The sequence below is a fragment of the Phyllostomus hastatus genome, unplaced genomic scaffold, assembly GCF_019186645.2.
Source record: "Phyllostomus hastatus isolate PE091 unplaced genomic scaffold, TTU_PhHast_1.1 phas_scaffold_1674, whole genome shotgun sequence".
NCBI lineage: Eukaryota > Metazoa > Chordata > Mammalia > Chiroptera > Phyllostomidae > Phyllostomus > Phyllostomus hastatus.
Window position 1 is genome coordinate 30,176,981 of NW_025334011.1, and position 13,903 is coordinate 30,190,883.

General features: G+C 43.4%; 1 protein-coding gene across 9 annotated transcripts in view; it reads left to right on the plus strand.

Moving 5' to 3' along the window:
* The window catches only part of CELF2 (CUGBP Elav-like family member 2), a 391,137-nt gene that overhangs the window by 361,616 nt on the left and 15,618 nt on the right, over positions 1–13,903 (plus strand). For 8 of the 9 annotated variants that reach the window (XM_045857938.1, XM_045857937.1, XM_045857934.1 and 5 more), the window contains one exon: positions 8,913–9,032. In XM_045857938.1, the coding sequence (XP_045713894.1) occupies positions 8,913–9,032 (120 nt within the window). Of the gene's footprint in view, positions 1–8,912; positions 9,045–13,903 lie in introns of all 9 variants that reach the window. The other variant, XM_045857935.1, reaches the window with a different exon arrangement.

Here is a 13,903-nt window from a genome sequence, read left to right on the forward strand (position 1 = left end):
ATCAAGATTGTCTGGTCAACACATCTCACGGGGTCATATCTCTGGTTCTCTTTCCGTTCCCTCTTCCACCAACAAGGACCCTCGTGATGACATGGGGCCCTCCCAGATAATCCGGGATAATCTCCCCACCTCTCTCAGTCAGCTGAACAGCAACTCTGAATCCCCCTTGGTCACAGTAACCTAACGTAAGGTCTCAGGAATTATGACATGGACATCTTTCAGGAAAGGAACCGTTATTCTGCCTACCACAGAGAACACAGTAGTAATATTCCTACCTCCCTCTCCAAGTATGGCCCTGGGGACCCACATGAACTTAATCTGCTTACCCAGCAATGCAGAGGTCGGGACAGAAAAGGAACAGAGAACAGGAGGGCCTTTGTGTGTGTTGTGTTTCAGTTCAGTGGCCCGTTCCCCGGCCACTGCATGTCAGGCCCTTCCGGGTCTCTCCAGTCAGACCAGTTCCTCTTCCTCCTGCAAGGGAAATCAAGGCTGAAGCAGGCTGAGAGGGTGGGTGGTCCAGTTCATCCCTACGGCAGACATAGGAGCTTTTACCTGAGAAATGGAGCTGATGTCCTTTTCTTAGGGAAGCTGAGGAAAAACGAGTAAGCATTTATCTCTGGCATGAATAAAACTAAAAGTAAAAGAAGTAGTTTTTACATTTCAGTAAGATCAGGCTTGCTTGTTATTTGGGGTGGTTTAAGAAAGTTTTCTTAATTGCCCTGTTCCCACAACCATTATACGTCTCAGTGGCTGACACAGTATGGCCACCTCGTCACGGACTCACCCACGCAGCTCGGGTGCTGTGCCCACTCACTGTGTGCACTGGGCAAGTCCTCGGCGTCCTTGTCTGCAAAGTGGAGACAACTCCATATCTGGATCACAGGTTGCCTGGGAGGAACCAACCTAAAATGAATACACATAAAAGACTTACCATCGATTTGCTGGAAATGAAGGAAGAGAAACAAATATTTCTGTTTTTCTGAGTGAGCAAGTCCAAATCTCAGCTCTGTTCTGTCAGACAATTATTCCAAGGGCCCTAGTAGCACTATTTTTTTCCTCTTTGCTTTACTTGCCTTTTCCTTCCTTTCCTTTCTTTTCTTTCCCTCCCTCCCTCCCTTTTTAAAAGGATTTTATTTATTTATTTTTGGAGAGAAGGGAAGGGAAGGAGACAGAGAGAGAGAAACATCAATGTGTGGTTGCCTCTTACATGCTCCCCACTGGGGACCTGGCCCACAACTCAGGCATGTGCCCTGACTGGGAATCAAACCAACAACCCTTCAGATCACAGGCCGGCACTCAGTCCACTGAGCCACACCAGCCAGGGCCCTACTTTCTTTCTTCCCACCTTTTATAACAAGAAATCTAGTGACCTAGGCACATCTGTGACCTACAGATTTTACCTTGGCCAAGAAACTCTTCCAGATATATTGTCCATCCAAGACACAGCATAGCCCTGAAGAGAAAGAACTTGTCCCCTAGACTGAGATAGGTGTTTGCAGACTACTCAGCTTGCAGTCTTTCCTACAATAAGAATAAGCTACCTGGTCAAAGCAGCAAAGAAATTCTATAACCAGGACAGTTGACACATCCTCACCAGCAGGGTCCCTTTTTTACCTGCCAACTCCCCTCACTAATACCCCACTGTCCCCACATACTTTTTTTTCCATAAAAAGACACAGAACTGTGTTACCATGTGAGGTCATAAAAACATGGCTTTTGGCCATCACAAGACATTTTATTTCCTAGTTAGCCAGCTGGTCATAACACTTTGGGCTGGTTAGGGATTTTTAAACAGTGGTGAAAGAGGCACAAAATGGGACATGTGACAAGTTGTGCCTGCCGCTAGGTGAGCAGGGCAAGGCAGGCGGAGCTGTCCTGCTGGCATTCCTCTTGGCTGTGTTGCGTAACCTTCTCCTTGCAAGGAGCGGCATTGCACAGAAAGAGGTGCTGTGGGCAATTATGACCCGACATTTATTTACCTCCCTTCTCCCAAAGTGTTCCTTTGGTGTTCTGTAAACAATTTAATTGAGAAAGCAAAGGATATGGTTCTCAGTGGAGACTGAGGGGAATTTTAGGTGGGCAGAATGCAATTACCCAAGGCAGCATCTTGAAGTCTGCCAACACAGAAATAGGAAAGTGTGTGTTGGTGGCATTTAATTTGTCTCTGTCTATTGTGTCTAGGGTCTCTTTCTCTATTATGCATGTGTTGAATATTTAGTTTTGAAGCATCTGATTGAGGTTGGCTGTGTGACAAATACGAGTTTTTCCTTTGCTTTAAGTAGACTATTTACTAGAATTCTTAAAGGCAACTGGATATGCAGTCAAGATGTCTTTTCCATCTTAGACCCAATTGGGGCAAATGTTCAGAATATTGTCCAAAGATAGGGGGCACATAGCATCTTCTCAATTTTGAAAAAATTTTCTTTTATTCTAGACAGAGGGGATGGGAGGGAGAAAGACAGGGAGAGAAACATCAGTGTGTGGTTGCCTCTTGCATACCCCCCACCAGGGACCTGGCCACAACCCTGGCATGTGCCCCAGACAGGAAATCAAACCAGTGACCATTTGATTCGCAGTCTGGCACTTAATCCACTGAGCCATGTCAGCCACGGATGCATGTTCACACTGTAAGGCAAGTTATTTAGTTAATTTTTCTTTGTCTCCTGCTTGATTCCTCTCCTTCCTTTTCTTCACCCTGACCGCATCTGTCTGCTGGGACTACCCAAGAACAGCGTCATAAGACATCAGGAAACTGTTCAGTCTAGTTCACTGCAGCAGATCTCCCAGGGTTTTTTAATAAATAAGAAAACAAGATGTAAAGAGACTTCTAATCTGCATATTTTATCTTTATTGTCAGTCACAAAATGGGCCCAGTATGTTGTTACCCAACCTCCCTACCTTTCCTATAGCCTCCAAGCCCAGGCTTCCTCTGTTATGTGTGTCTGTTACGAGTTACCTCTCCAGCTCACTGTTCACCATCAAAATTGTGAATTACCCACACAAGCAGAGTGTGACTTTAACCCACCTCTTCCTCAGACCATCTGAGACTTGAAGGATGTGAGAAATCACCCATGAAGCATGAGATCAGGCAGTTCTAATGTCATCCAGCTCCTTTTCCCTCTCAACCCTGAGTGAAGCTCTGGCTAGAAGGAGGTGCTTCCTGCTGCTTTGATTTCTCTGCGTGAGAACGCCAGCGGTGCCCACCATGGCCTTTGTCGAAGGGGCCTCTCAGGCTGGCACGTGGGATCCCCTCTAGAATTTCATGTGAGGCAAAGGCGGCCATCCAACAGAAACACCACCAGTGGTTGTGTAGTTGTCAAGAATTGAAGGTGTTTAGACCGAAAGTGGAGAAAATCATGTGTAATTTTTGTTCTTTTATGAAATACATTCTGTATAGGCTTGTCCCCTCAGTTCAATCTGTACCCAATAACTGATGATCTAAAAATCCCCAACTGATGCCAGACACTGTGCTGAGGTCATGACACAGCTCACCTCACTGAGTCCTCACAGCTGTTTTAAATTGGGTATTTTTTTCTCCATTTAAAAATGATGGAACTGAAGCCTACGGAGAAAAGCAAACAGTGTGAGTCCAATGCACTCAGTTTTAACTACAGTCCCATTTTGCCTCCAGTTTGTTTTTAGAAGAGGGTGGTGAAGTTGTAATGATGTGTCATTTATTTAGAGGCAAAGCTTCATTTTTCAGTACCTCTGTAGCCAACCTCGGACATGTTACCCTGTCCTCCCCAGGGATGCCCATGCTCACCAACCTTTGTGGTCCTTCTCCTGCCACCAGAGGTCAGAGCGAGGGTGACCCCTGGAGGACTAGAGACTAGTGAGGCCTGTGCTGTGAATGAGGTGTGGACATTTTAAGCTGCAGACACTAAGGAAACAAGACCCTGTCACGTGTTTTGTGTCTCTAGCAGTCACACTGAATACTCGGCAACATCATCATAACGACAGGTCCATCATGAAACTTCCTAGGAATGCGAGATGTTCCTTCTGATGAGCATCTTTCTCCACGTTGCTGCTTTTAGTGCTCTGGCGCCTGTACTTCTCCATCACCAGCGTGAATGGCAGCGAGTCTTGGGGCCTTTCTGGTAATAACAGTAGGTTATTGGACGAGTGCCAGAATTTCCCGGTCCGCTTACCCAGCTGACCCCCTCCACACCCCATCCCAGTTTGCTTCATATTCATTTCCTGTGCTGTGAGGGATTATCTTATCTTCTCACCCTGTTCCTTTCCATTCCTTTCCCTTCTCTTGGATCTGAATGAAGAGTCTGAGAGATGTAAAGAATAGAGCCCTGAATCAAACAAGAGTTTTCTGACAGTCATTGTATATTGGCACTGGAGTCCTTTTATTAGCTACATTTCATTGGACAAAGACACAGATTTTCATGAGAAGCATCTTAAGGTCCTTTGCAATGCAAGCAGTTGACCCAATCTTCCTTCTCTCTCAAATTGCTAGAAAGTCTATATTGTTTCCTATTACTATACCCAATCCAGCTTACATGGTAGCTGTTGCATGGTATATATTTTTCCATCCTTTTACCTTCAACCTGTCCGTGTCTTTGAATCTGAAGTGTGTCTCCTTGAGACAGCATAGACTGATCTGGTTTTTGGTTTTTTTTAACCCAGTCTAACAATCCCTGCCTTCTAATCGGATCATTTAATTCATTCACAGTTCACGTTCTTATTGATATGGTTACATTTACATGTGCCTTTGGACTTTTTGTTTTCTGTGTGTCACATAGCTTTTTGTTTCTTGGTCCTTATGGCTTTATTTTGCATGAAGTAAATATTTTCTAGTACAACATTTTAGTTCCTTTCATGATATTTTCAAATTTTACTTTCTTAGTGGTTTCCCTAGGACTTACAATAGACACTTTAACTTACCAGCATCTATTTCAGATTATACTCACTCAAAGGTGGTGAGGCACAGAAATCTCCTGCAGAACCCTCCCCTCTTCCCCTTGTTACACTATTATTTGTACACATATTACATCTACATACATATTCCAAACCCAACAATGTATTATTGTAATTATTATGTTATACAACCTAATGTCTTTTAAAGAATGTGAAAGGAGGAGAGCAGATACATATTATTTTTCTGCTCTTTTCTCTACTTGTGGTACTCCTACTACACATATGTTCATGTGCTTAACGGTGTGCCGCATTTCTGTGAGGCTCTGTCTTCTGCCTACTCAAATCAACTACTGATCCCTGCGGTGAATTCTTTATTTCTGTAATTTACTTTTCAATTCCAGAATTTCCATTTTGGTCATTTTTGTAGTTTCCCTCTCTATCATTTAATGAAACATTGTCATTATACATTTCTTTCCTTCAGCATGGTTTCCTTTAGTTCTTTGAACATATTTATAATAGCTGCTTTAATGTCTTTGTCTGCTAAGTATAATATCTGAGCCCTCTCAAATACAGTCTCTGTCACCTGCTTTTTTCCTGAATCACACTTTCTTTGCAAATCTCGTAATTGTTTACAACTGGACATGTTAGGTAATAATATATCATAGCAGTTCTGGACACTGATCCTCCTCACTCTATTTCCCCTCCATCTGAAGCCAACTTCTTGTTTGCTTCTTTGCTTAGTGACTTAGCTAGACTAGTTCAGCAAAACCAACTCCGCTTCACTGTGCTTCTGATGTCACTCCTTAGAGGACACAGCCTTGGGCTGTGACATTCTTGTATTTTCTTTTTTAAATGGCATAACTCTTTCGAGTGGCTCTCTGACTACCTCTCTGCCTGATCTCCTTGTTAAATTTCTGGTGGGTCTTTTTCTATTATTATTACATCTAGCTGTTAGTCTCCACTAATTTCTACTTGTACAATCTATTGTTTTTGGCCCTGGGGCATAAAATGCCCCTACAGCCTGGTTCAGTTCACGTCAGGCACCTTCACAGGGAAATTCTTCAAGGCCATTTGGTGGTACTTGCTCTGACCCTAGGAGGGCTCTTCTTAGCTTTCTCTTTCTCTGGTTCTCTCTGTTAAACTCCTAGCTTGCCTATCATTTTCCTATTACGGAGCTACGGGGCTCCTCCTAATTGTCCACCACCAAAATTTCTACTGTTTCCAATAGCACATTAGGTTTTAATACCAATGTAAATTTTGAATCTTGAAATACACAAATTCCCAAAAGCTATAACTTAATAAAACTGATTCAAGAGGAAAAACAGAAGTTGCATAATTCTCTTTATTACAGAAATGTAATCAATATTTTAAAAGTATCCCATGTCAAGTCCAGGTCATTTTTACTGGCAAGTTCTACCAAACATTTAACTTACATTTAAGGTAAGTATTCAGTCTTATACTATCTATTCCAGAGAATGTAAAAGTATGGCATTCTCTCAGACATTTTATGAGGTCTGCAAAAGCTTGATAGCAAAACTAAGGACAGTATAAGAAGGAAAAATAAATACCTGTCTTACTCATATACATAGGTGAAAAAATCCTAAACAAGATAGTATCACATAATGAAGCCAAGAAATTATTTTATTAGGTTTAATAATGGTAGGGGCATTTTTAAAATTGTTGTTCTACTATGGTTGTCCCAATTCCCTCCCCCCTTGCTCTCCCTTGCTCCCTCTCCCACTCCCACAGTCAATCCCTATCCTCTATGGGGTGTTTTTTTTAAAAAGCCCCAATTTTAAGAGTTGCATACGGAAGTATGTGAAAGTGAAATGCATAAGGTCTGAAACTTGCTTTAAAATACATTTAGACCCCAGCTGGCATGGTGAAGCTGGATGGGGTGTCATCCTGTAACTGGTCAGGGCACATGCCTGGGTTGTGGGCTTGGTCCCATAGAGAAACAACCAATGGATGTTTCTCACATCAAAGTTTCTCTTCCTTTCTCTCTCCCTCCCTTTCCTTCTCTCTAAAAATCAATAAGCATGTCCTCAGGTGATGGTAAAAAAATAAAATAAAGTTAAAAAATACACTTAGGTTTTGGGAATGGGTTGTTTTTCAAATATTCTGGAATCTGGATATGAGTTTATGGGAGTTTGTTGTTACTGTCTCTGCTTTCGTCGGTATTAGAAAAGTTTTATAATACAGAGGGACTAGAAACTTTGGCTTGAGTATATGTAATTATTTTTTTAAAAGAGAAAGAAAATAGATACACATTATGAAGTGTCAGAAGCCAATGTCATACATGGACAGGACTGTGACAGGGTGGGGAATTCAGTGTTTCAACATGTGATCTGGCTACATCCAAAGGAATCCCAAGCGAGGTGCATTGCATACACTGCTCTGTGTCTCTCGTGGCAGAGGGGGTGCACACCCTCCTGCTGGGCAGGGGCATTCCGGGAGGATGGGTGACGGTCCTGCCCGTGCTGGATGGAAAGGAAGTTTCACACTCTCAGTGATTTCGCAGCTAGAAATGGACCGAGGGCTGCTTTGAACCACAGTCCGAGTTGGGTGTAGCCTTTCCCTCCATCACCAGAATAAAGATGACGTGTGTGGAAAAAGTCAGCAGATTGTGAAGCTCTATAAATGTAAGATAGTTGAAATGTAAGATAGCTTCTGTTATTTACAGAAGCATATATCAATTCAAGAATTTCCACTTTGTTCATTTTTGTAATTTCTGTCTCTTTTATTTGATAAAACATTGTCATCGTACCTCTCTTTAATCCTTTAAGCATGGTTTCCTTTAGTTTTTTAATGTATGGATAATAGCTGTGAAAAGGACGGGGAGTACGACGATTTTGGAGAACAGTTTGGCATTTCTTCACAATGTTGAATAGATTTAGCGTGTGACCCAGCAGTCGTGGCCCTGCGTGTGTACTACATGTATACTCCAGAGAACTGAAAACATGTCTACACAGAAACTTCTACACAGTGCTCACAGCAGCATTATTCATAGTAGCTTAAAAATGGAAACCACCAAAATGTCCATGGCTGGGGAATCGATCGACGAAATGTAGTGTTTCCATACAGTGGAATATTACTTAGCAATAAAAAAGGGAGAAAGCATTGACACAGGCTATGGCATGGATGAACCTTGAAAATGTTTTGCTAGGTGAAAGAAGGCAGTCAAAAAAGATCATGTGTTTTAAGATTCCATTTAAGTGAAATGTCCAGACTAGGCAAGTCCAGAGAGAAAGTACATAGATCAGTGGGTGCCAGTGTCAGAAGGGTATGGGTTTCTTTCGAGAGTAGTAAAAATGTTCTAGTGTTAGATGGTGGTGCTGGTAGTGCAACTTCATACATATACTAAAAACCACTGAACTGTGTACACTGCAGGGGGGAGTTTTATGGTGTGGGAATCGTATCCCAGTGAAACTGTCATTTGACAAGAGGTGGTGGAAAGAACAGGGGAAGGAGAGTTTGGACCAAAGTGACTTTTTCTCCTATATTCCACCCCATCTATTACCACAGCTCCCAGGATCTTGGAGGCTTCTGTCAAACTCAGGAAGATGTATGATTTTTTTTTTAAACTTCATTGAGAAAATGATGGCATTGAAGCAGAAACAATAAGAAAGCCAAACAGTGTGTTTTACTCCCCCACTCCTTAATTTGTTAACCCGGATGAGAAGGAGGCTTAGAGCACTGAGGCCTCCAAAAATCAGTGGGCTGGACACCAGGACACATGGGGCTGAAGTGGGGCTAACGAGAGGCGAGCCTACCCAAGACAGGTCTCCTCCAATTTTCCACTCCCAACCGGCAGTGGGGACAGTCACTGCACTGGCAAACAGAGCTACAATCATTCTTATTAATCAGCAAACCTAATGGTCAGAAGTGCCACAAGTGCCACCCCATATGTTTTTCTTACCCACTACATAAGCGCAACCCCCTGGCTCCATCTGCTGTGGTGAGGACGGATTACTTGCTGGGCCAGTCTGCTTTCCTTCATTTTGTGCTTTCTCTCCCCGTCTTCCCACCCTCTTTTTGTATTTTAGTGGCTGCTTCGACCCCCAACTCCACTGCTGGTGCGGCCATGAACTCTTTGACCTCTCTTGGGACTCTGCAAGGACTGGCGGGAGCCACTGTGGGACTGAACAATATTAATGCACTTGCAGGTACCATAAACAGTGAGTATTTGCTGCTCTGGTGGACAGCCTTCCCCCAAATTCTCCACAGAAAAATGGTTGGCCAGAAATGACCTAAAACAGGATACAGAACAGGGAGAACTAATACTTGGGGTGGAGGAGCACATGCTTTGATAGGCAGACACTGTCTAGGTTCCTCTTGCCTCAAAATCACCCAACCACTCTCCACCTGTCTTTTTCTAATACGCAGCGTGTGCATACTCACCCACACATTTCTGTGACTGGCAGGTATTTGCAGGTTTTGAGAGGTTTGGCTGGGTTTTGGATTTGTTCTGTTCTTCTAAGAGGCAGTGTGCTAATAATAGGAAAATTGATGGACCAGAAATCAGGACACATGGATCCAGCCCCCAATCTGCGAGCAATTACTTGCAGGATCTTAGGCAATTCACTGCACCGCTCTGAGCTTCATTTTCCCATTTGGAAATTGAAAGTTCTGGATCAGATGATCTTAAAGGTGCCCTCCAGCTCTAAAAACCCAAAGATTCATGACAGTTTTATTGGGGGGGGGGGCACAAATGAGGCCTTGAAAAGAAGGAAATCCAGCTGAGCAGATGGAGCCACTGCTGAAGGGAACACGGTCGGGCATCTTTATGAAGCACCGCAGGTGTGGGTCACTCACTAATCAGTGCAGCTCCAAAGGGACGCAGTTCCACCACCACAGGGTGGGGCAGGCTGCTTACCGAGTCACCTGGGGACTTGCTGAAGAACTCTAGGTTCTGCCCTACCTAGCATACCCACATCTGGCACTTTAGATCTGTGGAGGGGACAGTACCCAGCCAGCAGATAAGTGTATTGGAGACTCATGCTTGGCATTGGCTCCTGTGCTGGGGGAGGGTCTCAGCCCACAGGCGGGCACCTCATCTGTCTTTCCCTCAGCTTGGTCCCCCGGAGGCCTGAGAGCGGCTAAGCCCATCAGGTCCGTGATAGCCCAAAGAAATTCCGATTTGAGGGTCCAGTTCCTACCATGCAGCCCAAGCAACCCAACACCACCCATTTTAAGCACTAAGAAAGGGGTTCTTGGTGAGTTGCCCTGTTTTAAGCCATGATTCAATAAGTGGACTTACTGATCAGACAGTACAATTTTCTTAAAAAGGCAAAAATAAAAATTCCCAGTAATTCTATAAAAGCTCAAAAATAATACCTTGCAATGTATTTGGTAAAAAAAAAAAAAAAAAAGAACCTAGAACTCATCCAAATGAAAGCTAACACTTACAATCCTGATAAGGAAATAAGTCATATATTTAGAGGTAGGAAATATTCAGGTTTTATTAAATCCTTTCATTCAGATGCTCTAGAAAAAACAAAAACTTGAACTGACTTTTATCTGACCATGAACCAAAAAGAAGAAAATAAAAACATTTTTCCTTCCATGTATGGCGGCTCTTCATTAGCAAACAGCGTATGAAGTGGTAATCATGCCACAGCAAGATATTTTATCCAGTAAAACCGCCTCCAGCCCCTGCCTTGCCAAGAGCCCTCAGTGCCTTGACTCCTGTTTCTGACCTTGTTCTGCAGACGCTCCAGCCCACTTGTCCTTGCCCTCGGTTGCAGGTGTGTGTGTTTGCACACAACCCTTCATGCTGCTTCTCTTGCCCCAGGACCTAGTTCCCCTAAAACAAGGACTTTGATTTGATCGCCTGCCTGTCCTTGGTCTGCAAAGTAACAGGCCAGTGGGAGTGGCTGTCCTCCTCAGCATGTGCTCATGACTGTTGCGTGTCGTCCTCTTGTTTGTGTGTCTGCCTGTCTCCATCCTGTTGTGTGTTGTACTTTGCTGGCATCGTCCATCGTTGTGAGGGGCTAGAGAGGGGCCACTTGTTGAATGGCAGAGACACCGTGACTATGTCTTGTGTGAGATCCGTGTTACACAAATTTTGCTTCTGGCAAGGACAACAGGCTTAAATTATTTTGTTTTTTTAGAATTCTTTGCCATTGGATTAATATAAGTTTGTATAGTTTGTGGGAAATTAAGAATGTTTCTAGTTTCAAATTACTACTACCAGAGACTATCAACCAGCAAAATGTTTAATTAAGTCAAAAATCATGCTAAAACAATATATTCTTTCTGATTTGGTGAATGTTTCTAGTTCAGGGCTATTTAACAATGCCAGCAATGGCTAGCAGCTAATATTTACTTCTGTCTCAAGGAGACAGACACAAGGAGAAAACCTAACACAGGGTGGCCTCTTTCAGACCATCCTCCCTCAACATACATGGTGATGCTACCCGTCCTACCGAATAATTCTCAAAACAGGTCATCAAGAAAGTTACCTGGACAGAGGCAGCTCCTAAAGTAGTTGACTCAGCTTCCATATCATTGATGTTTCCTGCCCCTCCCTCCCAGGAAGCACTGCTTGCTGCCAGGACAGTTTTCTCTTTTACTGAAAGAACCAACTCCTTTCCATGGAAAAAGGGGCCAAGAAGAAAGTAGGTGAATGGAATCCACAGTTAATTCTCAACTCATGTTAGTGTTAAGTTTACCCTCCTGCTACCCTAAAGTTTTGGTTAGTAGACAATTGGCTAAATTTAACTGAATCTGATCTCCTTTTCCTTCCTTCATACATTCATGAATGGAGGGGCTAAAAAAAAAATAGCACAGCACACTAAAGCTAAAAGTGGAAATTGTCCAGATCGGAAGGAATGTGGGTGAATCACTAACAGGGCTTTCGCTTACAGATCATTGAATGGTTCTTCAGGCATGTTTTTTATATTTGTATCTGAGCTAAAGTGAAAATATTTTTTGTAGATGTGTCCACCCAAGAGTGTAAATCTGATTTTGTGTGTTTAAGTATATTTTTCCTTGTTTAAGTGGCTTACCCGTATAGTGCTTAAAATTGTGGTGATCTGGATATAACCAGCCACAAATGCCTGGTGAATAAAAATATCTTTTGTAAAGGAGGAAAAAGAAAAAATGCTTTGGGCATATTGTGGCTTGTTGGTCTATTTACAGTGTGAAGTGACTTTTAATCTGTACCATTGGAATATACAAAGATATATGTAGTTAGATGTATACATAAGCACAGACAACCTCACACACACCTGTGACCATATTAACACCAGCATACATATGAATGTCCTATATGTACTATTCTAACTCACCTACCCTGGTTCTAGACATTTTGTATGTAAGTTCTCATTGTCAGCTTGCAGCTTAGAAGGATATGCTTCACCTACACCGGGGACACTTAGTAAACAGATTTCAAATCTGTGCCAATACATGAACACATTCTTCACTTTTACTCTTTTTATTTGGTAGACAACTTAGCAGAGTGGCTTGAAAGCAACTGTAGTTTGCTTGTGGTGCTTGGCCTCTGCTTCTCCAGTTCAGTACCACCTTCATAGCAGCTGGAAAAAACTGTCAAGCTCATGTTTATGGGGGGTCCTTCTGTGTCATTTTCACAGAGCTAGTCAGTAATCACACAGTTCCTCAGGTCTCCATCAGATGAGAACTTCTGGAGAGCAATGAAGTTTAAAGTGCTTAGCAGTCGAGATACACACTAACTTTACTGACAGGCCATTTGCAAGGACCTTACCTTGTGGAGGTTTGAAACACCTGACACTTTGTCCCAGCCTTCCGCATCCAGGTGGCTTTCATGGGAACCTGAATTAAATGGGGTGAAATGACTAAATCCATTTGGTCTTTTCAAAGCAAAGCCCTATTTGTTTAAGGGGTAAAGCATTTTACTCAACCTTCTTCAAGCCTGTTTCTTTTGTGTCAGGTTTTCAGATGTAATGACATACCAGCAGCAGAATTCACATGTTGTCTTTGATATGATTATTTAATACAGAATAACATTAGTTAATCCACAGGAATAACTCTCACAGGTTGAAATCTTCCTTTGAAGCTCCTTCAAATTCTACCAGGCAATCAGTTACCTATTCTGCCTTGGTTTTTGGCAAATACACCAGAATTTTCAGGATAGGTTTGGTTTTAAATATTCGCAACACACTTGTACTTGTTAGAATTTTTATCCTTATTTTTTGTCAAAAGGATGGTTATACCATGGAGGAAAGCAAGGGCTGGAGAGGCCTGAGTAGTACACCTCTTTTACTTGGTGCCTCGTCTGCCTTCTCCCTGCCCGCCCCAGGCAGGTAAGGCCAGCCTGACTACCTCTCACACACATGGAACCAGCTGAAGCAAGCAGGACCCTTCAGAGTGCAGCTTTGCCCTGAGAGAGAGTCCAAAATCACAGCCAACCACTATAAAGTGTAAGCAGGACAAGTGTGAGGTGGTGGCTGAAACGTCACTGGCTGGAGCTGCAAGCCACACAGGACCCCACTCCTGGAACATCTATCCAGTGTCTCAGGAGCATGAAGTTCATTCTGCTTCTGTTTCAAAAGGGAAAAAAATGACAAAAAAGGGAGAAAGAGAAGATCGTTCACCTATCCTGGACAGTAAAAAGGGCCTGTCCCAGAGGGGAAGGGAGTCAGGGCCACCAGCAGCTGTGGCAGTTAGATACCACCTGTGTGTGAGCCCTCCTCTGGAGAAGCCAGGTAGCAGAGGCTGCAAATCACAGAACAGCTCTCCTTCACGGTTCTTACCCGGGAGGGCCTGAGAGCTCTGAGACCCTTAGCAGATATGGCATCAAGGAGATGTAGTGCTTCCAACCATCCCATTGCTGTCCGGGGGATTCGGAGACATTCTTTGTGAGTGGAGCTCCTGGCTTCAGCCCCTGCTTGTCAGGCCGCTGTGTTCCCCGTGGCTCTGTAGGCCGAGGAGCACACCTGGAACCATACGCTGCATGTGAGTGGAGTGGCAAGTCACTGCTCACTTCCCTCCTAGGATTTCTTCCCACACAGAAACCTCACTTTCCAGAGGGGAGCCCGTGGCATGACCATCTGTA